General features: G+C 44.1%; 1 protein-coding gene across 4 annotated transcripts; it reads right to left on the bottom strand.

The window, feature by feature from the left end:
• Positions 1-143: 143 nt before the first annotated feature.
• DDX42 (DEAD-box helicase 42) lies at positions 144-27,206 on the bottom strand. 4 transcript variants are annotated; one of them, XM_081837700.1, is made up of 20 exons: positions 27,064-27,205; positions 26,837-26,884; positions 25,200-25,326; positions 22,545-22,778; positions 21,642-21,792; positions 20,258-20,319; positions 19,727-19,763; positions 15,661-15,810; positions 14,812-14,916; positions 12,837-12,956; positions 11,063-11,239; positions 10,474-10,602; positions 9,622-9,721; positions 8,150-8,197; positions 7,249-7,346; positions 6,256-6,532; positions 5,136-5,362; positions 4,403-4,513; positions 4,142-4,240; positions 144-2,835 (listed from the first exon to the last, which is right to left on the bottom strand). In XM_081837700.1, the coding sequence occupies exons 3-20, from the start codon at positions 25,217-25,219 to the stop codon at positions 2,131-2,133; spliced, it is 2,850 nt and encodes a 949-aa protein (XP_081693826.1). In that variant the 5' UTR covers positions 25,220-25,326; positions 26,837-26,884; positions 27,064-27,205; the 3' UTR covers positions 144-2,130. The 4 variants fall into 4 exon arrangements, with proteins under 4 accessions (XP_081693826.1, XP_081693827.1, XP_081693828.1 ...); XM_081837701.1 differs by having other exon boundaries at positions 25,200-25,269; XM_081837702.1 differs by lacking the exon at positions 25,200-25,326 and having other exon boundaries at positions 27,064-27,206.
• Positions 27,207-27,524: the final 318 nt, after the last annotated feature.

The following is a 27,524-nucleotide window of genomic DNA, read 5'->3' as shown; positions in this document are numbered from 1 at the left end:
GCTATTTTGATGTAGTGCAAACATGAGAAATAAAATTATTAAAGCTGGTGTTTCCTTCTAACAATGAGTAGTACTTTTTGCCCACAAAACCAACTTATGAGTAAAAGAATATAGGCCAAAATAAACAGGCACATCCCAGGCAATTGTCCTTGTAATAAAACATTTACTAGAAGAGAAAGCAGAAAGTAAAGGGAACAGCATGTCACAGAATCCTGACAGTTTCAAGATACTTCTTCATAAAAATGAGAAGCAAGAAGTGAACTATTTTCAGCAAACAAGATTTTTCTACCACTCTGGCAAAAAAAGAAAAAGAAAAAAGAATCTGATTAAAGAGCCCAAGAACACACTGTTAAAAAAACCCAAAACCCAAATATTTTTACATTTGCTTCTTTCCAGATGTGTGCGCGCAACAACCATTTCGGGGGAAAGCAGTACATTGTTTCAGACAAGTCCCACTTCTAACATTGCTGCACAAAAATGCTTCTTCAGCAGCCAGTCTCAAACTTACAAAGTTTGAAATCTTCCTGGTTCAGCCCCCAATCACAATTAACTTGATGCTATATAAGAAAGATCTCCCTCCCCAAGCCTGTTTCACCCTTGGGTGGTGGTGGGGGGGGAGGGGAAATAACTTCTGGAACATTCACAAAGCTATCTACACAAGATCCCACCCAAATGGACACTTTTCATCTTGCCAGCCGGTGGGCAAGCTATATCCTTGTGGCTCCATGGCCCATCTTTGTGTATCCTCTTCAGGCTTAATGTGGCTCCTGTTGCCCATACAGTACACATGTTCAGGGACCAAAATGAGTAGACACTAGGATCATCGTTGGAGGCAGAGGAGCTCCAGACTAGGCAACCTGAGATTCTGCTAGTCTTTGCCAAGCAGTCTTTGTTCCCACAAGGACACATTCAGAACACAGAAGATGGTGAATTGTGTAAAAATGTAGACTGGCATGGGGAAGGTTAGCATTCATTCTGTCTCCATATATGTGTGTGTGTGTACCACATTACTCATGTATGCTGTTCTACTGGACAGAAGGAATCCTTTAGCTCCAGCCAAACTCATCATACCTGGCTTAGGTATGGAGAAGAATGAGACAAATTTGCAGGCTGCATCACCTGCATATTTACAGCCATCTCCCCACTACTCTTAGGAACAGAATCTCAAGCTCTCTCTATTGGCTATTAGCATGCTGATACTATCAAGGGAGGAGGAGGGATGAAATGATTTAACCTTTGGCCTGTCCTCTCTCTACCTGAACTGCGGACAACTTGACAAAAAAGAGAGGCAGGAATCAAGCCTGAGAACCTGCTCACCAATCCCCAAATAAGGAGGATTTAAGCTACTCAGCAGTGACGCATCAAATGATAAGGGTAAAAAAAGATTACTTGCAGAAATGACACCAGTCATAATCAAACATTATGATTTCCATGCAGGGTTGTGTGTAGATGGGCAAGATCAATTGTGAGCCCCCCCCCTTCTTCCCAAGAGACCATTATTTCTCATGAATCTGTTGCTTGCAATGGCCAACAGTGACCCAGTCGAAACTACTGTTTTCCTGTGATACTTTACACGTCTCATTGTACTGCTGGATACATGCAAAATCATATAAACAGGAACTTGGTGGTCGTGTCTGGGCACAAATGGCCGTTGCGAGCGGCGAACGAAGGTGTAAAAGCATAATGACAATGGGGATGAAAAGAGGGCTATTGAATAGGGCTGATGTAGCAGGCATGCCACTTACTGGGAGATGGGTTAGTGTACAAGTTCACATTGATCTGAATAAAACAAACCTACCCAGTTCAAAGCCTCTTTCTGGAAACATTCAGTTAAAAAAGAAACACTCTCAAAGATCTTTTGTTCTTGATGGGTGAAATCAATCTTTTGAAGTCCCTCGAGATGGACGGATTTTTAAAAGTCAGAGCGCTGTGGAATTCCAAGAAAGGGAACACTTTCCTTTTGATCAAAGCACAACACTGACGCGCCACTGAAGTGAAGCTGTCTGCAGACGCACCAGCCGAGGCTTGCTTTGGGGATCATTGCTGTCCATTGCTATGCTTCTGAGTAGCCACAGAGAAACGCCCTCTTGAGAGTGACCGAGAGGGGCACCTTGCCACTTTGCTGGGCTCTTAGCTGTCCCACCGACTCTTCTTGCGCTTTGGGGGCTCCGGAACGACAAAGCCATCTGTCTTGCTGTTGTCCCTACTACTGCCTCCATCTGCCTTGTTGTTCTCTCTGCTGTTGCCATCTTTCCTGCTCTCAGTGTTCCTATTCTCACTGCTTCTGCTTTCGCCGCTGTTCCGGCTGCTGTCCCCATTGTTCCGGTTTTCCCCGTGGCGACTGCTGCTGCTGCTACTCCCACCGCCGGCATGTCGGCTTTCCCCATGGCGATGGCTGTCCCCGTGGCGGTTGTCCCCGTGGCGATAGCCTTCCCCGTGGCGCTGGCCTTCACCATGGCGACCGCTCCCGTCGCCGTGGCGCTGGCCATCGCCGCCGTGGCGACCGCTGCCCCGGTTGTCGCCGTACCTTTCTCTACCTCCGCTGCTGCCCTCTCTGTTGCTGTTGCCGGCATTCGGACTGTTGAACCCCTGAACGCCAGGACTCGGGAAGGTGGGGACGCTGTTTAAGTTTCCGGCGCTTGTGAAGCCTGTCATGCCCTTTGGCATGCCTGCCATGCCCATGGGACTGTCGGGTCTTGCAGAGTTCTGCTGTGCTGAGTTGCTTGGCACAGAGTTCAAGCTGCCAGCGCTGGTCCACCCACTGGCACCTGCTGAAGAGCTGCCCGTCTTCTGGTTGCTGAAGCTGGCAGCAACGAAATGGCTCTTATACTGGGACTACAGGAGAGAAAAACAAAAACCATAACCAATACAGTGGTAAAGGTAAAGGGACCCCTGACCATTAGGGTCCAGTCATGGCCGACTTTGGGGTTGCGGTGCTCATCTCGCTTTATTGGCCGAGGGAGCCGGCGTACAGCTTCCGGGTCATGTGGCCAGCATGACTAAGCCGCTTCTGGCGAACCAAAGCAGTGCATGGAAACGCCATTTACCTTCCCGCCGGAGCAGTACCTATTTATCTACTTGCACTTTGACATGCTTTCGAACTGCTAGGTGGGCAGGAGCAGGGACCGAGCAACGGGAGCTCACCCCGTCGCAGGGATTCAAATCGCTGACCTTCTGATCAGCAAATCCTAAGCTCTGTGGTTTAACCCACAGCGCCACCTGCGTCCCTAATACAGTGGTACCTCGGGTTAAGTACTTAATTCGTGCCGGAGGTCCGTTCCTAACCTGAAACTGTTCTTAACCTGAAGCACTACTTTAGCTAATGGGGCCTCCCGCTGCGCCGCCAGAGCATGATTTCTGTTCTCATCCTGAAGCAAAGTTCTTAACCCGAGGTACTATTTCTGGGCTAGCGGAGTTTGTAACCTGAAGCATATGTAACCTGAAGCGTATGTAACCTGAGGTACCACTGTACGAGGATTCTTAAGCCTGTGTTTTCTGTCTCTTCTCAGTGATGCCATCCACTATCCAAGATTGAAGGCTGAGTGCTGGATGGAATAGGCTTTTGGAAAGTGGGTGTATCTTACCGCTCAGAGATTTCTTCCCGTTAAGGGGAAAACCCAGCTATATTTTTAATGTGAGAATGGAATTTCAACTAGTAATGCTTTCTAATGTTAGGACATCTGCTGCAATGTATGGCTTGGTTTAGTTGCTGGAGTATTCAAGCCGATTTTACCAAACTTCTTTTTGCCTTCAGTTATCTCTGGCACTAGACTAAATACTGTCCTTCCTTCCACTCTGCCCATTCACTGGTATGGAGGAGGGCTGACTTGCAGTGCCAATAGGAGCAAGTTGGAGCTAAATGCTGGGCGAATGTTGAGGGCTCCACCTCGGGTCAATGAAAACCTTGCTTGCTGAAGAACGTGTGATAGACACAAGGGAAATTCAGTTCACAGGCTGGGCAATGACCATACTGAAGCAGACAAAGCTGCTGGCAACCAACAGCTCCTTTCCCTTCTGAGCTGGTTTAAGGAGTTCACAGGCACAATGGCCACACTTGGCTAGAAGCCAAGAAAGCAGTAGCACAACAAGTGCCTGACAGAAAGGGGAGAGAATATGTAGCAGGACAGTTAGTCATACCAACCTGGAATGCTGCCTTCATTGCAGACAACCGGTCCCCCATTGCTCCTGAGGATGGTTTGTATGCCTCATAGTTAACCATGACACTGTTACTCCCACGGTCCTGCGACACAAAGACGTTGGCAGTTAGCACTGTGAAACTCAGGCTGCAGTGCTATACCTACTTACTGGGGAGTACGTCTCAATGAAATAAACGGAACTTACTTCCAAGTAAACATATACGACACTGTTAGTCTATGTTAGTATACTGAATTTCAATGCTTACCACGCTCTCTGATCCTAGGCCAGGCCGCTCACGGTACCCCAGTCCACCACCGCCAATATTTAACTTCTTGCCCTTCCCTCCCTTGAAACGTGATTTCCGGAACCAAGCATTCTGGAGAAAAAGGATAGTAACATTAATAGGAGATGAAATATGTGACTACCAGGCTATGGATTGCTTCAACTACTTTAGACTACAGAATTCTGGCTGGAAGTGCAAAAGCAATACCAAAAATTAAAAGTACACAAGCACATTACAGTCAATTTGTTGTACGCTATTTGCCAAATAAAGGAGAGTTAGTTTTTGTGTTTTGGAGGGTGGGGGGAGGAATCCAGAGAAAGCCACTTGAACTACATACTGGGGTAAACAAAATATCACTTATTTGTAGAAAAACATAGTTCCGTTTTAAGTAGCTTCTTTGCAGATGCCTCCAAATTGCATGAGAGCAATTTGCACAAGATAGAGATAAAATCTGCCATGACTCATTCCTTAGATTTAAAGACAGCTCTCTGTATACTGTACTGCTAATGCCCAGTGTTGTTTTTTTCCTAGATGCCAATCTAGCTCAAGCAGTGGAAATGCAGCAAAATCTATTTCAAGGTAAAACCCCTTTTTCTTTTTAAATATACCACATACTGTGCTATATTATTTGGTGTGGCTCATAATTACACACAGAAACTTTAAGTTTCAAGTTAAGGAAAGATTACAGTGCTTCTTCAGGTTCTGACAAAGTTACCTGCATGGCCAAGTCCAAGAGCTCTTTTGTGACGTGCTGATTGGCCCCTTCCAAATTCCGAACAAGATCTCCAGCGAAGTTGCTATCCTTGTGAGTCAGCAGGGTGTAGGCCACGCCCTTCTCTCCTGCTCTCCCCGTGCGACCAATTCGGTGGGTGTGGGTGTCAATATCACGGGCCACGTCATAATTGATCACAGTCTTAATGGAAGGAATATCCAGACCACGAGCTGGGCACAGGAGATGTCGGGGGTCAAGACAGTTTCACAGCAATTCTCACATGCGTTCTGCTTATATCACATCTTGTCAGCAAAGGCTGAGCTTACTCTGCTCAAAACTCTTTCCCACTGCACCACCTTCAATTCTAGGAAAGCTTCAGTACACAGTTGAAAGCAATCAAGTTATCCTAGACACTTTCTGTCAATGCTGGCCTGTATTCTTAAGACTGTATTGCAATTCCAAAAGAGACAACTGTATTCTTCCCTGACTGAAAATAGGTTTGGTTGCACTGAACTCTGATTATACTATAAAGAATTTTAGCTCCTCCTAAGGAAAAAAAAAAAAGGAGGGAAATATTTAGTGGGGATTTAGAACAAATTAATGAGATAGTGAAGGAGGGCTATCTTTTTCAAAACATTGATCAACTAAAAGTCCAAAGAAGAAGAGTAGTAGTAGTTTGGATTTGATATCCCGCTTTCTCACTTCCCAAAGGAGTCTCTAAGCGGCTAATATTCTTCTTTCCCTTCCTCCCCCACAACAAACACTCTGTGGACTGAGTGGGGCTGAGGGACTTCAAAGAAGTGTGACTGGCCCAAGGTCACCCAGCAGCTGCATGTGGAGGAGTGGAGACACGAACCCAGTTCACCAGATTACAAGTCTACCGCTCTTAACCACTACACCACACTGGCTCTCTAAGGTTTATTTAATATCTTCAATACATAGTCCACATCTACCCAGCAGGCTGAGCACAACACTCTCTGAACCACGGCAGATGTAAAGAACATCAGGGTAGGTAGATGAAAACTGGTTTAAGAGATAACACAACGTGAAGAGGGAAAGGGGGTCAATAATGTGGTTCGGAAATTGCTCCCAGGTTTTTAAAACTTCCAACTTGCACCCCTACCTGCCACATCAGTAGCAACCAGAACTGGGAAGGTCCCCTTCTTGAAATCCGAGATGACCTTGTTTCTTTCACTCTGGTCCATGTCACCATGCAGCAGACCCAGGCTGTGCCCCTCCTGCTTAAGGTTGTTGGCCAGCTCCTCTGCATTTGCCTTCTTGGTAACAAAGAGGAGGACACTCCCCGAAGAGGTGAACTCCACCAGGCGGCTGGTCAGCCAGTTCCACTTGTTGGGGCCAGAGGAGAAGATCTCCACAATCTGAGTGATATCTTCATTTGCCTGTTGTGTGAGGAGGAGGAGGAGTAAATAGAGGCAAAATGAGAATATCAGGATATATTTAACACGAGAGCAGAAATGGGGGAAGAACAGAGAAGCATTACAGTGGTGCCTCGCAAGACGAAATTAATTCGTTCCGCAAGTTTTTTCTTCTTGCGAGTTTTTCGTCTTGCGAAGCACGGTTTCCCATAGGAATGCATTGAAAATCAATCAATGCGTTCCTATGGAGACTGTCCGGGGACAGAGGGGAAGGCGCGCGCCTTCCCCTCTGTCCCCCCTTTTGAAGCAAGGGGCGGCAACGGGGAGAAGATCGCTTCTCCCCGTTGCTGTCCCTTGGTTCAAAAGGGGTCCGGGGAGAGAGGGGAAGGCGCGCGCGCCTTCCCCTCTGTCCCCGGAGAATGCGGGGCTGGCAACGGGGAGAAGTGATCTTCTCCCCGCTGCCCTTGCTTCAAAAGAGGTCCGGGGACAGCGGGGAAGACGCGCTGCGCTTCCCCGCTATCCCCGGAGCTTGCGGGGCAAGCTTCGTTTTGCGAAGCAAGCCCATAGGGAGATGCGTCTTGCGAAGCGGCTAAGAAAACGGAAAACTCCTTCGTCTAGCGAGTTTTTCGTCTTCCGAGGCGTTCGTCTTGCGGGGCACCACTGTATACTATGCACACCCGTGGCTTCTCTCTTTGCTCTAGCCTATTTCAAACAGTGTTTTTTTCCAAAAGGTATATTACCTCTCCGATATCTCCTTGCACCACTCGAATTGGATCAATTAGAATGTCTCTGGCCAGCTTCTCGATCTTCTTCCGGAAAGTTGCACTGAACAGTAGAGCTGTTAAGCCAGGAAAATAGTACTAATGTTATATACACAAAGGTGCAAAGGAGTGCAAGCTCACAAGGAAGCCACCCCATCCACCAGAATTGTACGAGAATCTAGATACATAGGAATTGCCTGTGATGATTCACAGGTGAGTGACTATTGCAGGCATGTCCAAATTCTGTCTCGGGGGCTTAATCCAGCCCGCTGGTCGATTCAATTTGCCCCCTGTAGCAGTATATGTCCTGGGGTAGAACCCTAAAAAAAAGCTCAATAACTTTGGTCGGCCCTAACGCATGTTCACTTCATCAAATCTAGCCCTCTTTGAAAAAAGTTTGGGCACCCCTGGATAGCATCACATTTGCCATGCATCCTTCCTTACTGCATACAGCAGTACCAGAAGGACACGTTGTGGCTAGGAGTAAGGTGAAAGATGCTATCCAAACAGCAGAGAAGCATGGAGGCAATGGGAGAGGGTAAATGACAAGGAGACGGTGGTTCTGTATGCCCGAAAACTACCTTTATATGAACAAGATTTTAGAACACTCCAAATATCTGGGAAAGGTGAAAAATCTGTGATTGGGTGGGTGGGAAGACAGCAGGCTGTCCTTGCTTAACGAGAACAAAATGTTTGCAAATCCATTAATATAACTTAATTTCTTTCTGGTTTAAGTATGGGAATTGGAAACAGTTTTGGGACACAAATTAATGCCGCCCCGCCCTGAAGGGCTCACCACATATATTTACAAGAATAAAACAGTTCTGTCGCACACAATACGTATTTCAATATATTTTATATTCAGGAAGTCCACACTCACTCTGCCTTTCAGGGCGCACGTGACTGGCAATCGATCTGACTTGGTATTCTGGATGAAAAGAAGAACAAAGTTCCAGTCAATGTACAGTTTTCAGATGCTGAAAAGCAGCTGCATTATAAACAGCCAGCTGGCTGAAGAGAGCATGGCAGATAGTTCATGATGAAAAGTGCTCAATCTCTGCATTCTAAGGCAACACCTTTTTATTTCATAAAATGCAGAATCATCCACAAGCTCAACTTCCAGTAGGTCTTGAATGAGATGTTGATACATTTGAACATCAGGCTCAGAGTTTTTTGTTTACAAAAAAGCATGCCCCTTTAAAAAGACATTTATTTTAAAAAGGCCTTTAAAATAAATATATCATGCAACTAAGTGACAAATTTGACAATGAGCAAATATTTATCTGTGGGCTTGAATTTGTTTTTCAGCAAAGCGTATTTTTGTTTATTGAAATTAGAAATTATTGAAATTAGAAATATTCTATGCCCCAGGAAAAAAAGAAATTAAGGAAGAAATCTGTGTTTCTTTCAAAGTCAACTAAAATTGAGGTTTGGGAAATAAGCAAATATATTTATATTTGAACAAATCTTCAAGAGGCCAATGATTATTGCACTCAAAATAATAGAGAGTTACTTTGCAGCTGATATACATAGCCTCTGTTACACACACACACACCAACCACCACAGGACACTTTCTCTTAGGCACTCCTGGCCTAACCAAGAGAAAGAAAGAAAACAGTTTATCCAGCAATGCCCAGCCTGCTCTTCATATACTATGGGTGAATGATATGGCTGCAGAACTGGGTGCTCCATGCCACTTCTACTACGACCTGTGCCCTACTTTGTACAATGATGATTGAGCAAATGAAAGAGGTAGACACACACACACACACACACACACAAAATTCCTTTGGCCACAAAATTCTTGCTTGAATGAATGGGTATTACGGAAGATATTTCTGCTCGTGCTTTGAGAGACTTCTGAAGAAAGGAAGTTCCAAAGGCTGGGAGTGGTCACTGAAACCTATCCTTGTGTGTGCTTTCACAGGGCCATCTGGAGCACAAGAGCGCCACTAAGAATTCCTTCTCAGCTAACCACAAAGTTCAGGACAGGACACGTAACACAGCTTGGTACCAATGTTAAACGGTCATAACAAGCACGTTTGCGTTTTATTTTTACTTCCCAAATTTGCACTATTCTTCACTGGGTCAAACCACTTTTCATTCTCATATTCCTTCATGTGAAAGCCTTAATTTTGCACCACCACCCTCATCTATTATCCAGAATGCCCTGTACTTTTCTGTAACACTGTTATTTAGTTGCTGCTGAGTGCGTAGCCCAAGAAAATCTTCAGCCTTTGCACTCTTTCACTAATGGATTCCTAAGACATAGAGGATGATATGAAGTTGTGGGGAACCTAAGCCTCCGCTGTGACATATCCATACTGCAGCCAGTATTACTGGGTACGTACCGAAACCCATGTCAAACATTCTGTCGGCTTCATCAAACACAAGGTAAGTGACCCTCTGAAGGTTGGTTGCTTTCTTCTTCACGTGGTCAATCAAACGGCCCTGATTGGAAATATTTAACAGCAGCAAGCTAGTCAGAAAAGCCTGTATCAATGCATCATTCAAACTATGTTACACTAATTCCTTGGTCACAGTGGTTATACTGTTATAATTGTTGTATTTTAATCTTGTTTTTAAGTTGTATTCATTCAACTTGCTTGTTAGCTGCCCTGAGCCCAGCCTTGGCTGGGGAGGGCGGGGTATAAATAAAAATTATTATTATTATTATACTGCTCCAACTTTCCCTGATATTGTTTGTGGTCCTTTTTGAACAACAGAGTCCTTAGTGATGGTCTGTGATGGTGAATAGTAGCTGGCCAAGGGCCAAGGAAAGCTCTGAAGGCCACCTTTAAAGGAAGACTCCCAACCAGAGTCCAGTGAGAGGGAAATGGTTTGGTTGTGTCAACAACAGACAAATCCCTCCGAAGCTGCTAACTGCCAAAGCAGTTCCTCTTGCCCTTAGGAATTCTACTCCAGTTTGGATCCACATTTTCTGAATCCAGGAAGGGGGGGAAATGAGGTAGGTTCACATAAGCCACTAATCAAAGAACGAATCACAAGGCATTGTTTTTTATTTAGAACAAAAAGGAAACATATTGCAAGCCATTCTCAGGATCCCGTATCCCTTAGGGCAGCCTTCCACAGCCTAGGAATGTTTTGGATGACAACTCCGGCCCCAGCCAGCAACATCTGGAGGGCACTAGGTTGGGGAAAGATGCCTTACAGCAACACAAGTACCTGGAAGAAATACTCACTGGAGTGCAGACAACAATTTCTGCTCCTTCCTGCAGAGCCTTGGCCTGCTCCCACATGCTTCCTCCACCATACACTGCTACGGAGCGTAGATTGTAGGCCTTCCCAAAGCGTTTGCATTCAGCGTGGATCTGAAAGCACAGCAGTTCACAGAATATTGAGAACACTTCTTCAAAAACTAGAAAGACATTTCCATTACATCAAAGAAACAAAGGGACTGCAAAATCCACACTTTCCTGTGGCTACAAGAATACCAAGTAGATTTCTTTTTTGTTATTCTAACTCTCCTTTCCAGTGACTGAATTTTCTTCTGCCTTTTGTACATCAGTCTGGCCATCTTTGCACCTGTGACTGTAAAAAGGACATCTGGCATCTTTGCGCCTGTAAAAATTTCATTACCAACTCATTCCCCATAAAAAACCCTTAATTTTAACTGGCCCCCCCTTTTTTGGTAAATCTCCACATACCATTACCCCCCCTCAACCCAAATTAAAACTACAGCAGCAGCAGCAGAACCTCCTCAGATGGATAATCTGTTCCAGGATTTACTTCCCCCCATTTCTTTCCTTGATGCTCCAAACGTTTCTTTACCTGCTGGCACAGCTCTCTGGTTGGACATACAATCACTGCGATGGGACCATCTCCTGGCTCCAGCTCCTTCTGATCCATGATGTGAACCAACATGGGCCAAATGAAGGCTGCAGTTTTCCCGCTGCCAGTCTTTGCAATACCGATCATGTCTCTCCCACTCAGGGCCACTGGAACACCCTGAAGGGGGGGGAAAAACCCCACTCACATTTTATATCAAGCAGTTTCCCAAAACGGAGCTGGTGACTCTCAGCTCAGGGTATGGTTTTGAAAATATTAACCTTCATAAAGCCATGAGGATGTGGACCCCAGCAGCTGTAAAAAAATGTCTGTAAAGTTTTTTTTAGCATACCCAAATCATTTCATACTCCACGTGCTCAACTATTATACGGTCAGTTATACCCTAGTCACTTCATCACATCTCCACTTTTAAGAGCTTGTGTTTAACTGGCAATGTTGTTAACTTAATAAACCAATATAAAAAGCAAATATCTAAGCCCATTGTAACCCCAGCATAATATCCAAACAGGATAGGGAAAACAACATAGCATTTTGCTCGTTGCATAAATTCCATTTTTAAAATCAATACCCCACTTGAAAAGACCCAGAGTAGATTTTGTAGTAGTAGTACAAATATTTATGTACTCCCTATGTGTAAATAAACAGTATACCATCATCACCACTAACACCATTATGAAGTATTCTAGAGGGATTGCTGGAACCCTGGGGATAATTATACCCTATGAAGTTAATTCTGTTCCAAGTTGGCTTTATCTTGACATAAAAGTTAACATTCTTATGACGCAAACTTGCAACACAGAATTATTATATGTAATTTCCCTTTTTCTTTTTTTGGAGAAGTTGAGATGCCCAATTAGGCTACAATAAGGGTAGTCAACTTACCACCCACTAATGCATCTTTCTTGATGATAAAATTTCTTTTACCACCCACCAGTGCTCGATGGAAGGATTCAGCTTGTGTTGCAGAACCCCCTACTGCCCACCTAGAATCCTGAAATGCCCACTAGTGGGTGGTGGGGACTAGGTTGACTACCCTTGGGCTACAGCTATTCACAGAACTCCTTCCACTGTTTATTATGGTCCCAGTACTTTCCCCTAGGCATTTTAAGTACAGTGGACCCTCCGGATACGAACTTAATTCGTTCCAGGGGTCCATTCGCACCCTGAAAATTACGTAAATAGAGGTGTGCTTCTGTACACGGCACAACTTGAGCCCTTCTACGCATGCGGCAAAACCCGGAAGTATACACTTCCGGGTTTTCCGTGGCCTTAACCCAAAGATTCCGTATCCAAAGGGACACGTAAGTAGAAGTACAACTGTTATCTACTTTGCTCTCTTCCATTTTCTCAAGGACTAACTGTAGCTCTAGAGGAGAAATAACAAGATATCAAAGGATAAACCAAGTACCAATAGCCCTTCTGGATAGAGAAAACTTTTTACACTTGTTAAGACAAAAAGGACACCCCTCTGAAATTTCAGGGCATCTTTATCTTTTTAAAAAAAGAGGTTCATTTGGTAGTGATTCTATTGGAAGGAAATTCTTTAGGCTTTTTTACACGTGGTAATTTTAAATATTCAAATCAATTTTATGGCAAATAATTACTGCCTTTACTTCTAAATTAATTAGCTCGCTAACCAAGTTACAAACTGATAACGTTACAACATCTCCCCCCCCCCCCAAGAGAAACAGACATGAGAGAAATAACAAAACTATACTTCGTTGGATTACAGTGAACACTGCTATGCAGGACTCACCTGGCATTGGATAGGTGTGGGTTGAGTGTATTCTGATTTCCTAATTTGATGCATAAGTTGCTCATCAAAACCAAAATGAGCAAAACTGCTTCCTGGTCTTGGAGGAGCTGCTCCAGAGACCTAGGGGAAAAGTTTTTCATTAAAACCATGCCTTACACTTTTGAGAGAGATTACTCAATGCACATGCTGATGTAGAGTCTATATGAAAAGGACGTTCACTCAGTTCCAATCTCCAACAATGCTTATTGTGCTAAATCCATCTTATAGGGGTATACCACCCACCTCAAATGATTAGCCTTTCTTGTGTTGAACTGAATTCAACATTCAGCTGTGGTAAACACACCTGAAAAGCACAAGGATGAAGGAAATGTCCCAATCTAATTTAAATTAAATTAGACTGGCAGAATAAAATCTTAGAATATGCAGAGCTAGCAAGATTGGCAACAAGATTCCGAGACCATACAGATCAAATATTCAATAGAGAGTGGAATATTTACAGAGAATACCTAAAAGAACATTGTAAAAATCTAAATTCTTTGGATTGACCTCTGCATGAAATAAGAGAACTTTACAAAATTAACACAGCTGAACAACCTAGGAGAGATACAAGTTAAGTGCGCAGTTAAAAAAAATCACAATTAGGAATCGAAATGGGGGTGGGGATTGGAAGTCATGTTTGAATTTGTTACATGTGAATTTAAATCTTTTTTTAAAATGAGTGTTGATTTTGAATTGCCTTTTGTTGATTGTTTCATATTATTTTATTCTCTATTTGTTTTGTTTTTAACACCAATAAAGCATTAAAAAAGAAGTGGATAATGTCCCATGTTATCAGATGCCCATATTCATGGGAGGATTGAGAGCATGCACATCTTATAAAATCCAGAAATTCACCAACTGGGCCTCTACAAATAGAACAACATTAGGTATTTTTGAATGAAAATCAGGGGCTAAATGGAACAAATGACCAGCAATATCTAGCTAGAAGCTTGATCAATCACAGAGGCCAGTGGAGTGAGGAGAATCCCAAGAAGGGGGCTGAAAGCCTGAATGACAACCAGAAGCCTTCCCCACTACCAGTCCCCAACAGAATAGGCTGAGGGGGAAAGTGTCCGAACAGCTAACAAGTACTGAAGTACTCAAGAAAGCCTGAAGATGACCCACTGTCAAAACCTGGTTAACAGTTTATGTTTGCTAACTACCATGCCTTTTATGCCTACTCCAAGTTTTCTTTTTTCTTCTTCTTTTTATGGACTTAAGAAAATTATACAGACAGAAAATGAAGAAGCCCAAATTAACATTGCCTTCTACCGATAATAAATAATAACTATTACAATAATGAAAATACTAAAAATACATTTACTTCCCCTTTTGAACTTCTCTTCTGGTTACAATATATTACTATTATATAACAATCTATTATATCCTTTGCTGTCCCATTTGTTATTTTATTTCCCAGATTCAACCTAACCCTCCGCTCCTCCCCACTGCTTCCCTTCACCTGTGTGAGATCTTCCCATCATACTATTTTTTTCTAGTTGCTTTAATAAAATAGAATAACATGAAAACTGTTAAATTATACTTCTTTTGTCCTTGCACGCTTAACAATTGCCTATTAAGAGAGCCTGCTGCAAGTTTTGTATGGTACGTGTCCCTACACTGGATCAAACTTTTCCCTCCGTCAAGCCGCATTATTCTTGCAAACCCTCCTCAAGGCGCACTTTTACAAAGCAGCCACTGAATTGTAGCTATCCCCACTACAAATTAACTCTCCTCTGCACCACTGTCTTTGAAACTTAACATACTGGCTCTCTTACATCCTTTCTGCTCTCTTTATCTTACTTGGGTCATAACGTCTCTCAGGAGGAACCATGGCACATCTTTGCAAAGGTTCTGTGTCTGTTTATTGCTCGCCACACAGCTGTTATGATCATGTCTGAACAAGAGACAATCCTCAAAGCAGGACTCATCTTACCCGGAGATTCAGCTTGTGGCGCAGCTCCACCACTTGCTGTGGGGTGAGGCTGGTGATTTCTTCATGCTCGTCATGGAAATTTTTCTCAAACGGCGGGTATTCAATCTGCAGGCCAAATAGTTCATGGTTAGTCAGGGATACCACCTTATCAATGAAAAATTGGTTGCTGCCTCGGCCCATGTAGCAGGCTGCCATGGAATGTTTATGAACATTCTTGCTATGTTAACAGTTGTAAGCATAAAGGTAAAGGGTAAAGGGACCCCTGACCATTAGGTCCAGTTGTGACAGACTCTGGGGTTGCAGCGCACATCTCGCTTTAGTGGCTGAGGGAGCCGGCGTACAGCTTCCGGGTCATGTGGCCAGCATGACTAAGCCACTTCTGGTGAACCAGAGCAGCACATGGAAACGCCCTTTACCTTCCCGCTGGAGTGGTACCTATTTATCTACTTGCACTTTGACGTGCTTTTGAACTGCTAGGTGGGCAGGAGCAGGGACCGAGCAACGGGAGCTCACCCCGTCGTGGGGATTCGAACCGCTGACCTTCTGATCAGCAAGTCCTAGGCTCTGTGGTTTAACCCACAGCGCCACCCATGTCCCAGTTGTAAGCATAGCATCTGGCAAATGTGCAGCTCCTGTGAGACATTCAAAGAAGCACTTTGGTAAGGGGAAAACTGACATAAAAATCATGTAAATTTGATTGTCTGGGCTTCTATGCAATGGAAGAATATAATCACTGGAGCACATATAGTGAGGGTCTCTTCCTCTCTTTGCTTTAGTCAATGTATTACTATTGATTTTTGGATGAACTTAGCACTGGCGCTATGCTACTGATTGCAAAAATTCCCTCACCTCTGAATGATCAATAGGAGGAAGAGGGTCAATGATTTTTTTGGATGGTGCTATTGGATTGCCATCACTGTCATACTCCAGGTTGTCCTCCTCCTCTTCTGGAACCACACCAGCAGTGGGATTTTCTGCCATGTAACGGAAATATGCTTCCTGCAGCAAAACAGAGAAATGTAACTGCATACAAGTGCCAAAGAGGATGAAATGCGATTGTTGTTTTCAGTTAATTACTAGCTGCATTTAGAGATGGTCACTTACCCATACAGAACAAATAACTTTGTCTATTTTAATAGTTCTCTTTTTATCACAGTTAATTATTTGGTGAAACCATAATAAAGACCTAACAAATTGGCTGGTATATTTCGCTTTTCCAGGAAACAGTCAGAAGACCTGAGCTGACCATCTCAAATGTTCAGTTAAAGCCACAAAAGTGTTTTCTGCTATGTCAAAATGTCTGGCCTTCAACACTTAATTTCCAAGACGGGTGGTGTGTGCGTATGTGTCACATTTGCCTGGACATTACAACCACTGACCTCCAAATCTTTTTCTCTAACGCCGTATTTGTGAATAGGAATGATTGTGGTTACTCAGAAGTGATAGAAAAATACTCTGCACATGCTCCAAATTCTCTTTGTCTTTTTTTACTTTGCATTTACTTCTGCTGACTTCTTGGCTAGATGTCTGCGGCAAGTTAAAAGTCTCCAGGCAACCAAACAAGAAAAAAAAATCTGAAAACTGGAAGGGTTTTCTTTTAGGTTGGTTAGTCACTTACAGTGCATTGAACAGATGTAGAGCAGGTGCACAATGCATGGATGCCAATGCACAATCGGGAACCTTGACTGTACACTGGCAAGGGAAAACAGGCTTTGGTTCTACCTCCTATCAGCTGATGGGCAACAGAGCCAAAATGTGCTGGAATGGCTGTCCTAGCAAGCTCCCCATGGAGAACTTGCTTACACAACTGATGCTGGCAAAAATGTGATGCCTCAGGTACTTTAAAGCACCATGCAGGGCTCCATCTTAGGGACTGAAACATGTTGAATAACTTGAAATCACTGTGATGTCAGGGATTGACAAGTGAGCAGCCCTGCTCACCCATCAAATTTGGTCCACGAGGCTCAGATCTGACAAGGATCTGTCCTGCAGCGCAAACAACAAAAATAACAACAAAAAGGTTTTCCACCCTGATCTAGCAGACATACATGATTGACGCTGCAGATACAGTGGTGCCCCGCAAGACGAATGCCTCGCAAGATGAAAAACTCGCTAGACGAAAGAGTTTTCCGTCTTTTGAGGTGGTTCGCAAGACGAATTTCCCTATGGGCTTGCTTCACAAGATGAAACGTCTTGTGAGTTCTTGCGAGTTTTTTCCCTCCCCCCCCCCTTTCTAAGCCGCTAAGCCGCTAATAGCCGTGCTTTGCAAGACGAAAAAACCACAAGACGAAGAGACTCGCGGAACGGATTGATTTCGTCTTGCGAGGCACCACTGTATCTACTTTCTTGAACAGGAATTCCCCCAAAGAGTTCTCCTAACAATTATGCACTCCCTTACAGGACAGGATAGGGTTTTTGAAACCATTTTGATATTTTACTATAACAGGGAATGCCCTATGTTCTCTAATTTGAAGATACAGAAACTAAGAAGCTCTTCCTTGTTTTAAAAAGTCAAATTCACATTCAAGAGAGACTCTCTCAAAAAAGGCACCTTCAGCATTTTCCCCAAAATGCAAATTTAACTCGTTAAAAAGGCACACTAATATTAAGTCTGATCAATACATTGCTACGACATTTTCAAGCTGTCCTTCCTCCAAGGAGCTCAGGGGAGTGTACATGGCTCTCCCCTCCATTTTATCCTCGTTACAACTTTGTCAAGAGGACACAGATGATTGAAGGCTTAAGAAAAAGCCTAAATAAATAACATTGGGTTGAGAAAAGGACCAGCCAATCCTGAGAGCTTCATGGTCGAGCAGGGATTTGAACCCAAATCAACCACAATAGTTATTGGTGCAATTGGTTGGCATCCCTGTGCAGTATAACATTGTGGCTATCTGGACACCCAGCCGAGAAGGGTTAAAGAGGGGTACAGTGGTGCCTCGTAAGACAAAATTAATCCGTTCCGTGAGGCTCTTCGTATAGCGGTTTTTTCGTCTTGCAAAGCAAGCCCATTGACAGCTTAGCGGATTAGCGGCTTTTAGCGGATCAGCTGATAAGCGGCTTAGGGCTTAGGAAAAGGGGGGGGGGAAAGGGAAAAAACCCCGCAGGAACTCGCAAGACATTTTCGTCTTACGAAGCAAGCCCATAGGGAAATTCGTTTTGCGAAGCGCCTCCAAAACGGAAAACCCTTTCGTCTAGCGGGTTTTCCGTCTTGCGAGGCGTTCGTCTTGTGGGGCACCACTGTATTCATTGGGAAAATTCAGGATATCCTGCAATAATCAGGGTGAGGTAGGAGTGGAAATAAATAAATAAAGGAACAAAATAAGACAGGAAGGGAAAGAAAGGCAGAAAGACATCACTTCATTTACAAATGAATAAGATTTCTATTTTCATTTATTTTTGCTGCACTATAAATTTAAGCAATCCCTCTCCCCCATCGAGTGGGCTACACACTGTTTCTCAGCTATGTCTCAATCCTACTATGCACATTAAGAAGCACCTTAGATCTTCTTCAGAGTGAAGATGAATGCCTACCAAAGCAACAGTGAAAAATGGTAGCTTCAATAATGTTACATTAAGCCAAAAATTAAGTTTCTCTAACTCTATGGCTCATCAGTGGTTCTCAACCTGTGGGTCTCCAGATGTTGTTGGACTACACTCCCATCATCCCTGAGCTCTGGCCTTGCTAGCTAGGGGTGATGGGAGTTGTAGTTCAACAACATATGGGAACCCACAATAGGGACAAATCCAGAGCACTGACTCATGAAAAGTTGCAAAAGCCAGACTTCACAGGGATTGGTAATTATGGATCACTGCACCACGAGGTGTTAAAATCAGTGCAGCTAACTTGTGGCCCTCCGGATATTGCTAAACTACAATTCCCAGTAGCCCCAACCACTGAAGACAATGCTCAGGAATGATGAGAGTTGTAGTTCAGCAACACCTGGACAGCCACAGGTTAACCATCCCTGGGCCACATACTTCAATTGTGGCTGATGAAGAAACAGGCAGAACTACTTGCTATGGAGGCTGATTAGGAGGCAAGGTCAGAGCAGTAACTCATGCAGACATGTAGTGGGCAGATACTTTAGTATGCTCAGGAGACATCAATTAGCCATTCTGTCATGGCACACTAGAATATGCCCCAGAACACAGTTCAGGAATGACTGGGCTGGAAGTTCCAAATTTTGGATAACAGGCATACTTTTATACAAGCATAATAAAGCTGTTTGTCTGCACCAATAGGAAACTCAAAGAAGCACAAGTCCGTGACAAGTTTAAAAAAAGTATGCAAAGTGGCATGGTGAGCTCTAAAACACCTTATACCAGTGATGGCCAAACTTGGCCCTCCAGCTGTTCCTGGACTACAACTCCCATCATCCCTAGCTAACAGGACCAGTGGTCAGGGATGATAGGAACTGTAGTCCCAAAACAGCTGGAGGGCCGAGTTTGGCCATCACTGCCTTATACAGTACTTAAATATTTTCAGCTGTTGCTTATATGGTCCACAGAAATAGCCGTCAACCTTTTTAGACCAGGACCCACTTTTATCATTAAACCTGCACGAGACCTACTTTTATTTTATTTTTATGTCTGTCTTTCTGCTTCCTTCTCCCTTTTTTCACTCCACATCTCCCTTTTAAAAAATAAAACAAAAGCCTAAAAAGCACTGGTTGTGTGCTGATGTGACTCGCCTAAAGTTGACCTGCAAACCAGTTTGGGGTCCTAACTTTTTTATCAGCTGGGCTAATGGTCTGATGTATTTAGAAAGAACAGACTCCCCCCCCCCCGTCCCCACCAATCTTTTCAGCAAACAAAAATAGATCTGCTTTATTTCAAAGGATATCAGAAATGTGTGTCTGCACTCATTGATTACTGTTTTGTAATAGATAGAAAGGTTGCGTAGAAAACTCACTTGATCATCTTCCTCTTCAATATCATCGCGTATACCCCTGGAAAAATAAGCAGAGAAACAAAACTTCCCTGCAAATGTTCCACATACCCAGCTCCATACATTCAATCTGATTAGTGCCAATATAATGCAACACTGACAACATTCAGGAGCAACCAAACAAAAAACAAAAGAACACGAACATCTTATGTTCCAACCCACCAGGACCTGCCAAATTATGAAGAGTAAAATTGACTGAATTTCAGATCTATGAAGTGTGACAGAAAAGCTGTTTCACAGAACTATATAGCTGAAGACAACGAGGGAGGTAACCTCAACACCCTGCTCCAAGGAAAAGTCATCTATACACCAGCCCCTCAGAAATCAACCCTCATAAATTCAGATCACAGCCTTCAGGGAGGTTCAGAAAGGCTTAAAGATCTTAGCATGGCAAAATCTTCAAATATCCCAGCAGAAATAACGCAAGATGATCCCATGCTTCTTCTCAGTCTCTCACTTGTTTCAATGGGGCTGTGATATAAAAAAATAACTTACTTTGTATTTTTTCTTTCCTTGTCTTTGTCTTCCAATCTCTTCATGTCTCTAGCAGCTTGATCCTAATGGGTCACAAAAGAAATGTAACATTGCAATGCAGCACATTCCCCTATAAAATTCCTATGACGCTGGAGCTCATAGTGCTATATGCAATGGAATACAGCAACCTGGTGAGGGATACCAACTGCCAGGAGAGGGAAGGCTTCTGACAGCCGGCTCCCCTCCTTTTCTTATTCTTCCTATCATATTATTTAAAGGGTTTTTCAGTGCATATCACTGTATCTCAATACAAAACCATAGGTTCAAGGTGCTGGTATTGTTGCACAAAGCCCTATATACTGGGATACCTAAAACATCACCTCACCCCCTACATACCCTACTGATCAGTGTGCTGCAGGAGAGGCCATCGTGCAGATACCATCCTATTAGGAGATCTGTTCTGCATGAATGTGAGAATTGGGCCATTAGTGTAGTGACACCTGCCCTTTCACCGTACATATCTACTGGCTCTTCAGCACTTGCTAAAGACATTCCCTTTCCCAAAAGACTTCTAAAATCTTTATCTCAGTTGCTATCTGACCTAGATCTCAACTGATTTTATGTGTTGTTGTTTCAAACTGTTTCTATTTTTATAGTTATTTTCAAAAAACGTTTTTTATATACAACTGTTTTTAAACATGTTACTCTTTCGTATATGCCATTATATTATAAATTGCTTTGAAATACCTCACGGGAAGCAATTTGTAAATGAAACAAGTAATTAAATGGTAGCAGCAGTAGTTTGAATCCCTTCCCGATTGTTATGAGCAGGAGTTCGACTTGTACTTCTCAGACTAAATTATGAATGTATGAAGTGGCGAAATCACCACTGCTGAATTCCCTCCTGAGAGGCAACTGAGAGGCACCTAATTGCTGTTGCTGCTTTTGTTATAATAATAATAATAATAATAATAATAAGAAGAAGAAGAAGAAGAAGAAGAAGAAGAAGAAGAATTTATTATTTATAGCCCGCCCATCTGGCAGACTTTCCCCAGCCACTCTGGGCGGCTTCCAACAGAACAGTAAAATACAATAACCTATTAAACATTAAAAGCTTCCCTAAACAGCTTCCCTTGTTCTGTTCTGTTTGTCCTTGTCTTTACTTTCATGCTTGCTTATAGGGCAACAGCTGGCTATTATGGATTTTTTCACTGGTTTGCTACAAACTACCTCAGATACCCTACAACAGAAGACAGATTTAAAATATTTTAAATTAAAATAAATACAACCAATAACATTTTTGTCCCATCTTCAGAGGTGCTGACTGTTATTCTCCTCAACATTCATTTTTGGTGCATCTCAAAGCCACAAAATATCGGCAAGGCATAAGGAGAAGGTAACTTACCTCCACCTCTGCCATGAATGCCTCCAATGGGTCATCTTCGCTGTCTGAGTCAGGTGGTTTGGAATGGAACTGCTGCCGAGTGGGGGAGTTCTCAGCGGGAATGTATGGCAAGTCAACGTTATTGGAATCTTCCTCCTCATCCTCAAAGTACCTGAAAATTCAGAGAGGAGGTGACACTGGGAAGAATCAAGTCAACACATAAGCAGGCTTATAAGAAGGGGAAACCATTTGCTATCACACAGAGCCTAACACTGGACAATATTTTAGGAATTTTTAAAAAGAGATTTGGGGGGGGGGCACAGAACTAAAGAACAAACTCCATCTCTCAAATATCCACTCCAAGTTGTCTGGCAGCCTAATTTAGCTGCTGTCATGCAACTTTTATCTGGACTCTGGCTAGTCTTACGCTTGAGATGTCAGCTGTAAAACGGCTTAAGGCATGGGTAGGCAAACTAAGGCACAGGGGCCAGATCCGGCCCAAATGCCTTCTAAATCCGGCCCGCAGACAGTCCGGGAATCAGCGTGTTTTTACATGAGTAGAATGTGTCCTTTTATTTAAAATGCACCTTTGGGTTATTTGTGGGGCCTGCCTGGTGTTTTTACATGAGTAGAATGTTGTCCTTTTATTTAAAATGCATCTTTGGGTTATTTGTGGGGCATAGGAATTCGTTCTATTTCCCCCCCCCCAAACAGAGTCCGGCCCCCCACAAGGTCTGAGGGACAGTGGACTGGCTCCCTGCTGAAAAAGTTTGCTGGCCCCTGGGCCTTATGCCATTCACTGTGACACTTCTTCTCACCTATTATCAGGTAATACAACTACATCTGCCCTATTAAAACAAATCATTGCAAAACTTTGGGCAACTCATTTAATGGGGATGCAAGTGCAAAAGGAGGGCAACTTACGCATTCTCCTCATCAAAGTTTGCTCGCTTTGATCCAATCTTGTAAAAAGAAGGCAGCTGTGGTGGCGGTGTCTTTCCAAACCCAGCTGAACCAGGGGCTCCGAAAGCACTGTGGGACTGTTGAGGGAGTTTTGGCTCTTCCTTCTTCCCAGTGGATATGGAGAAGCCACCGAAACCAAAGCCCCTCTTGGTGCCAGGGCCACCTTTGTTCCAATTCATGGTGTCAGCAATGCGTCTGAAAAAGATGAAATGACGTACTAAATATAAAGCCTCTGCCCATTTCAAAGCAGTCCTCAAATGAACAAAACCCCATAGGCAACTAGCATAGAATTAAATAGGAAAGTCTGACATAGAAAGATGAACAAAGCACCCTTTATTTATTTATTTTTGTAAAAAATGCTCCCCCTAAATATCAATCATAGCAGTTGATTGCACTGACCGGCAGCAGCTACTTTTAAAAGATGAAAATGGGTATTTCTAGTATATAATAATAATAATAATAATAATAATAATAATAATAATAAATATCCCGCCCTCCCCGGCCGAAGCCGGGCTCAGGGCGGCTAACAACAATCTAATAATCAAACAATCAAATAATCAAACATTTTAAAAACATTTCATTCTAAAAATTAATTAAAATCAAATTGGTGGCAACCATTAAGCAAAATTCTGTGCAGATTGCCAGAGGAGGGAGTCAGGCTGCGCCCTAACCAAAGGCCTGGTGGAACAACTCTGTCTTGCAGGCCCTGCGGAAAGATGTCAGGTCCCGCAGGGCCCTAGTCTCTTGTGACAGAGCGTTCCACCAGATTGGAGCCGCAGCCGAGAAAGCCCTGGCTCTAGTTGAGGCCAGCCTAACCTCTCTGTGGCCTGGGACCTTCAGGATATTTTTATTTGCTGACCGTAGGGTAGAATAAAACTCGTTTACTCCAATGCAGATATTTTGTTTACTGATAGAAGCAGACTACCTTTTAAAGGCTTAATATCCATTCAGTTCAATTCTATTGTTTAGTCATTTCTGTTTACCAAGAAAATATATAATCTGCATTCAGATGGCAAAGAGTCCTAAATACATTTAAATATATGTAATACAATCAACTACATCCTACTTAATATCTGTGTGGCTGACACTAATAAAATGTGGCAACTTTATGCATTAGAGGTTTTGTTTTTAACAATGAATTCAGGCTATCTTCTGGAATAAATATTTTTATTTAAAATGTCTGCAAGCTATTTATCCCTTAAAGGACAGTAGGCAATTGAAGTGTGAAAAAGAACCCCTGCTTCGTTAGCCCTGAGCTTACTAACAAGAACATTCACTGCTGTTCATCTCAAACCAAATCATAAATAATATATAAATTCTTTTGGGGGCTTTTTACTACCCAAGAAAAATTCCAGTGTATCTCAAGGCAGTAAAATGTCCCAAAGCAAATCCATCTGCGTAGCGCTTGAATGAAGACACTTAACAGAGCAATCCAAACCCACCTACCGGAGTGGGTATGAATGGACAGAGGTGTTCCTTGGCTTAGTTCTGCAGGTCACTGCTGTTGGAGGAGCTCAACTGTTAAGGAGTGCTCCAATGCACCTGGCCAAAGAGTAGGCGGGCAGGTAGAACCTTCTGGTGGTAGCATTCCTGCCCACAGTAATTCCCAAAATGGGGAATTTCAGGGAAAGGGGCTGACCTGCTGCCATCATGTGACAGTCATATGTCCAATCTGGGCCTCTTTGCTACAGCAGCCTGGGCAAAGGCACAAGGAACAGGTACACTTCCCTGCCCCCGAATGGTGAGAATGGCAGGGTTGTGGAAGTGGAAGTGGCTTATCGCTCCATCAAACCTCACCACCGACCGCTAGGAGTTTGGATGTACCGTATTTTTCGCCCCGTAGGACGCACCGGTCCATAGGACGCACCAAGTTTTTTTGGGGGGAAATAAAGAAAAAAAAATTTATTTCCCCCCCAGGCGCTTGTGGGGCCGGCAGCGGAGAGAAGCGCTCTTCTCCCCACCGCCTGCCTGCAGACCAGGTCCAGGGACAGTGGGAAGACGCGCTGCGCCTCCCAGCTGTCCCCGGAGCTTGCGGGGCTGGCAGCGGGGAGAAGCGCTCTTCTCCCCGCCGCCCGCCTGCAGACCAGGTCCGGGGACAGAGGGAAGACGCACTTGAGGGGCAGGCAGCGCGGAGAAGCGCTCCCCGCTGTCCCCCGACCTTGTGGGGCTGGTGCTGCGGCTCCCCTGAAGCCTGGAGAGCGAGAGGGGTTGGTGCGCATCGACCCCTCTCGCTCTCCAGGCTTCAGCGAAGGCCTGCATTCGCCCCATAGGACGCATACACATTTCCCCTTCATTTTTGGAGGGGGAAAAGTGCGTCCTATAGGGCGAAAAATACGGTATACCCTGGATCATTTTTGTTTGGGAAAAAAACCATGGGACTTTTTTTTTTACATTGGCTGAAAAACACCAACCCACCCATCCAAATGGCAAAAATCAGCAGACTACTTTGATAGTTTATGACCCATACTTTTTTTGGTTGTCAAAATGAGAGCATCTGTTTCACTAGATCAGTTAGTTGGAACTTCTGTTCTTAAAGATGGATTTGTTACACTGGCTGATGAAAAAGCACCCCAAATGCAAAAACCCATTGATTTTCTAATGCACTTAATGACTCACTTGCTGGAATTTGAGGACATTGTTTAATGCTGCGCAGGTGCTGTCCTAGGAGTACACTGTAGGTTTACTTCTGTGTATAAAATGAATGCAATGAAAAGTGCAGCCCTGGAAGGATTTTGTCTTAAATCTGTGGAAGAGATTTGGTTCAGCTCTTACAAACTCTACAATGAATGCACATACGTGTCTAATATACATATTTTCATTGGGGATTTTTATCACGTGGATATCTGATGCTTTGAAAACTATTTGTGTCTAAGTGCCACAGTCATACAGTCCACCTGAAAAAGTTAGGGTAAGAGAGAACAGCCTTGGAAGAGGAAAACAGATACATCCTGTGTTTGCAGGTATAAAAACAGGGAGCAGCCCTACTGGGAGATAGAGAATAAAATAGAGAACTGAGGCAGCTGGATACTGTACTTTGTAAATATGCACTATTATTGTTTACTTAGCCACTTCCATTGAAAACCACTTGACACTTCTTTTTCAAATTTGTCTTTCAATTCAAAACACTCTGTCCTTTTCTCCAGACATCAATGCAGCCAGCATACATGGGGCAGACTGACTTTTTTGAGGCTAGCCAGTAAGTTTCTTAGCCTAACCTGAACTCAGACTCAGTCTGCTGCATCCAGGTCCACCAGCAATCATATACTGGTTCGTAGCTGTGCATTGGCTTGAGCGTTTGAAGCCATTGCCACAACGCTTCTACTATAATGGTGACCAGAGCTGGCAGCTGTAGGTGGTTTGTAGGATTACGTGTCTTCCTTGGCCCCTTCCAGTCCTATTCTTCTATAAATGTTACCTTCAGTTTTACAAATACAGCCAGTGCCGTCGTGGAAAGGAAGCGAAAACAAAAGCACGGCAGCTAAAATTTGGGGTTCAAGCCCCACTTGCATGCCATGCCCACTCGGCAGAGGACTTTCCACCGTGCTCAGTGGGCTGACTTCTGAGAAAAGCGTGCACATGTACACGCTCGCTCCCTCGAGTCAGGCACGCAAATACAATGGTACCTCAGGTTAAGTACTTACCGTATTTTTCGCTCTATAAGACGCACCTAGTTTTTGGAGGAGGAAAACAAGAAAAAAAATATTCTGAATCTCAGAAGCCAGAATAGCAAGAGGGATCGCTTCACAGTGAAAGCAGCAATCCCTCTTGCTGTTCTGCCTTCTGGGATAGCTGTGCAACCTACATTCGCTCCATAAGACGCACACACATTTCTCCTTACTTTTTAGGAGGGGAAAAGTGAGTCTTATATAGCAAAAAATACGGTAATTCATTCCAGAGGTCCGTTCTTAACCTGAAACTGTTCTTAACCTGAAGCACCACTTTAGCTAATGGGGCCTCCTGCTGCCTCCGCACCGCCGGAGCACGATTTCTGTTCTCATCCTGAAGCAAAGTTCTTAACCCAAGGTACTATTTCTGGGTTAGCGGAGTCTGTAACCTAAAGCGTATGTAACCCGAGGTACCACTGTAACAAAAAGCGGCTCTGATCCTTTCAACGGGCGAGGACTTTTGCTATGTCAACAGAGGACTGGAGGCTGCAAGGGTGGAGGAGGAGGAGCAGCAAAAGGGCGGCCTTCAGGCTCGGAATCCCAAGTGTACGTCCGAAGATATTCCGATAATACCACCTGCCTACTTACCCTCGGTAAGGGCCGACGGCTGTGGCTGGAGACAGGAGGGCACGTCGCCTAGGAATGGGAAGAGAGAGAGAGAGAGATCAGGTCCCCGAGGCCTCCATAGCCCCGCTAGGCCTCAGCCCCGCCCCCTCCTCCTCTTCCTTCATATCCAGGCAACCCAGCAGGAGGAGGGGCGGCCCGGGGGCCTCTTTCCAGCCCCTCTTCTCCCCCACTGCCTCCTCTCCGCTTACCCGCCGCCTCGTCAGACCCTCGCGCGGCTTCCTTCCCCTCCTCCTCGGCCGCCTTCCTCCCTCTCTACCCGGTTACTACGGAGAAAGAAAACGGGGCGTGACGTCGGGGGCCGCGACGTGATGACGCCATCGCGCACAGCGCGGCAGGCGACGGTCCTCTCTCCGCGCCTTTGCGAAGGGGCCTTTCGCTCCTCCGCGCGCGCCCGGGTGACGTCGCGAAGAGCGGGAAACCGTTAGAAGAAGCCCGTGGCGGGCGCGGACCCTAGAGGGAAAAAGTCTAGAGTGACATGCGAGCCTGATTTTTCCCCCATAAAGTTATTACTGTAATAAACACACACACATACACAATTATTAGTAGGAGAGATGGGATAGAAATAATGATCAAATATTCCAAAAGGACTGGAGTCAATTTATAAGATATTTGAAAGATTATTGTAAGCAAATAGCATCACCAGCAGGGT

This window comes from Podarcis erhardii (genome assembly GCF_964252035.2).
Source record: "Podarcis erhardii genome assembly, chromosome: 13".
NCBI classification, from domain to species: Eukaryota; Metazoa; Chordata; class Lepidosauria; order Squamata; family Lacertidae; genus Podarcis; species Podarcis erhardii.
This window is presented reverse-complemented; position numbering and strand designations above follow the sequence as displayed.

Excerpts from the sequence above, each read along its gene's own strand:
- DDX42 (XM_081837700.1), bottom strand. The coding sequence starts at position 25,219 with ATGTCCTCAAATTCCAGCAA. Across the intron at positions 21,793-22,544 it reads AACTTTGATGAGGAGAATGC|GTACTTTGAGGATGAGGAGG; the intron begins GTAAGTTGCCCT and ends CTGAATTTTCAG. Across the intron at positions 11,240-12,836 it reads CCACACCTATCCAATGCCAG|GGTGTTCCAGTGGCCCTGAG; the intron begins GTGAGTCCTGCA and ends CCCCCCCTTCAG.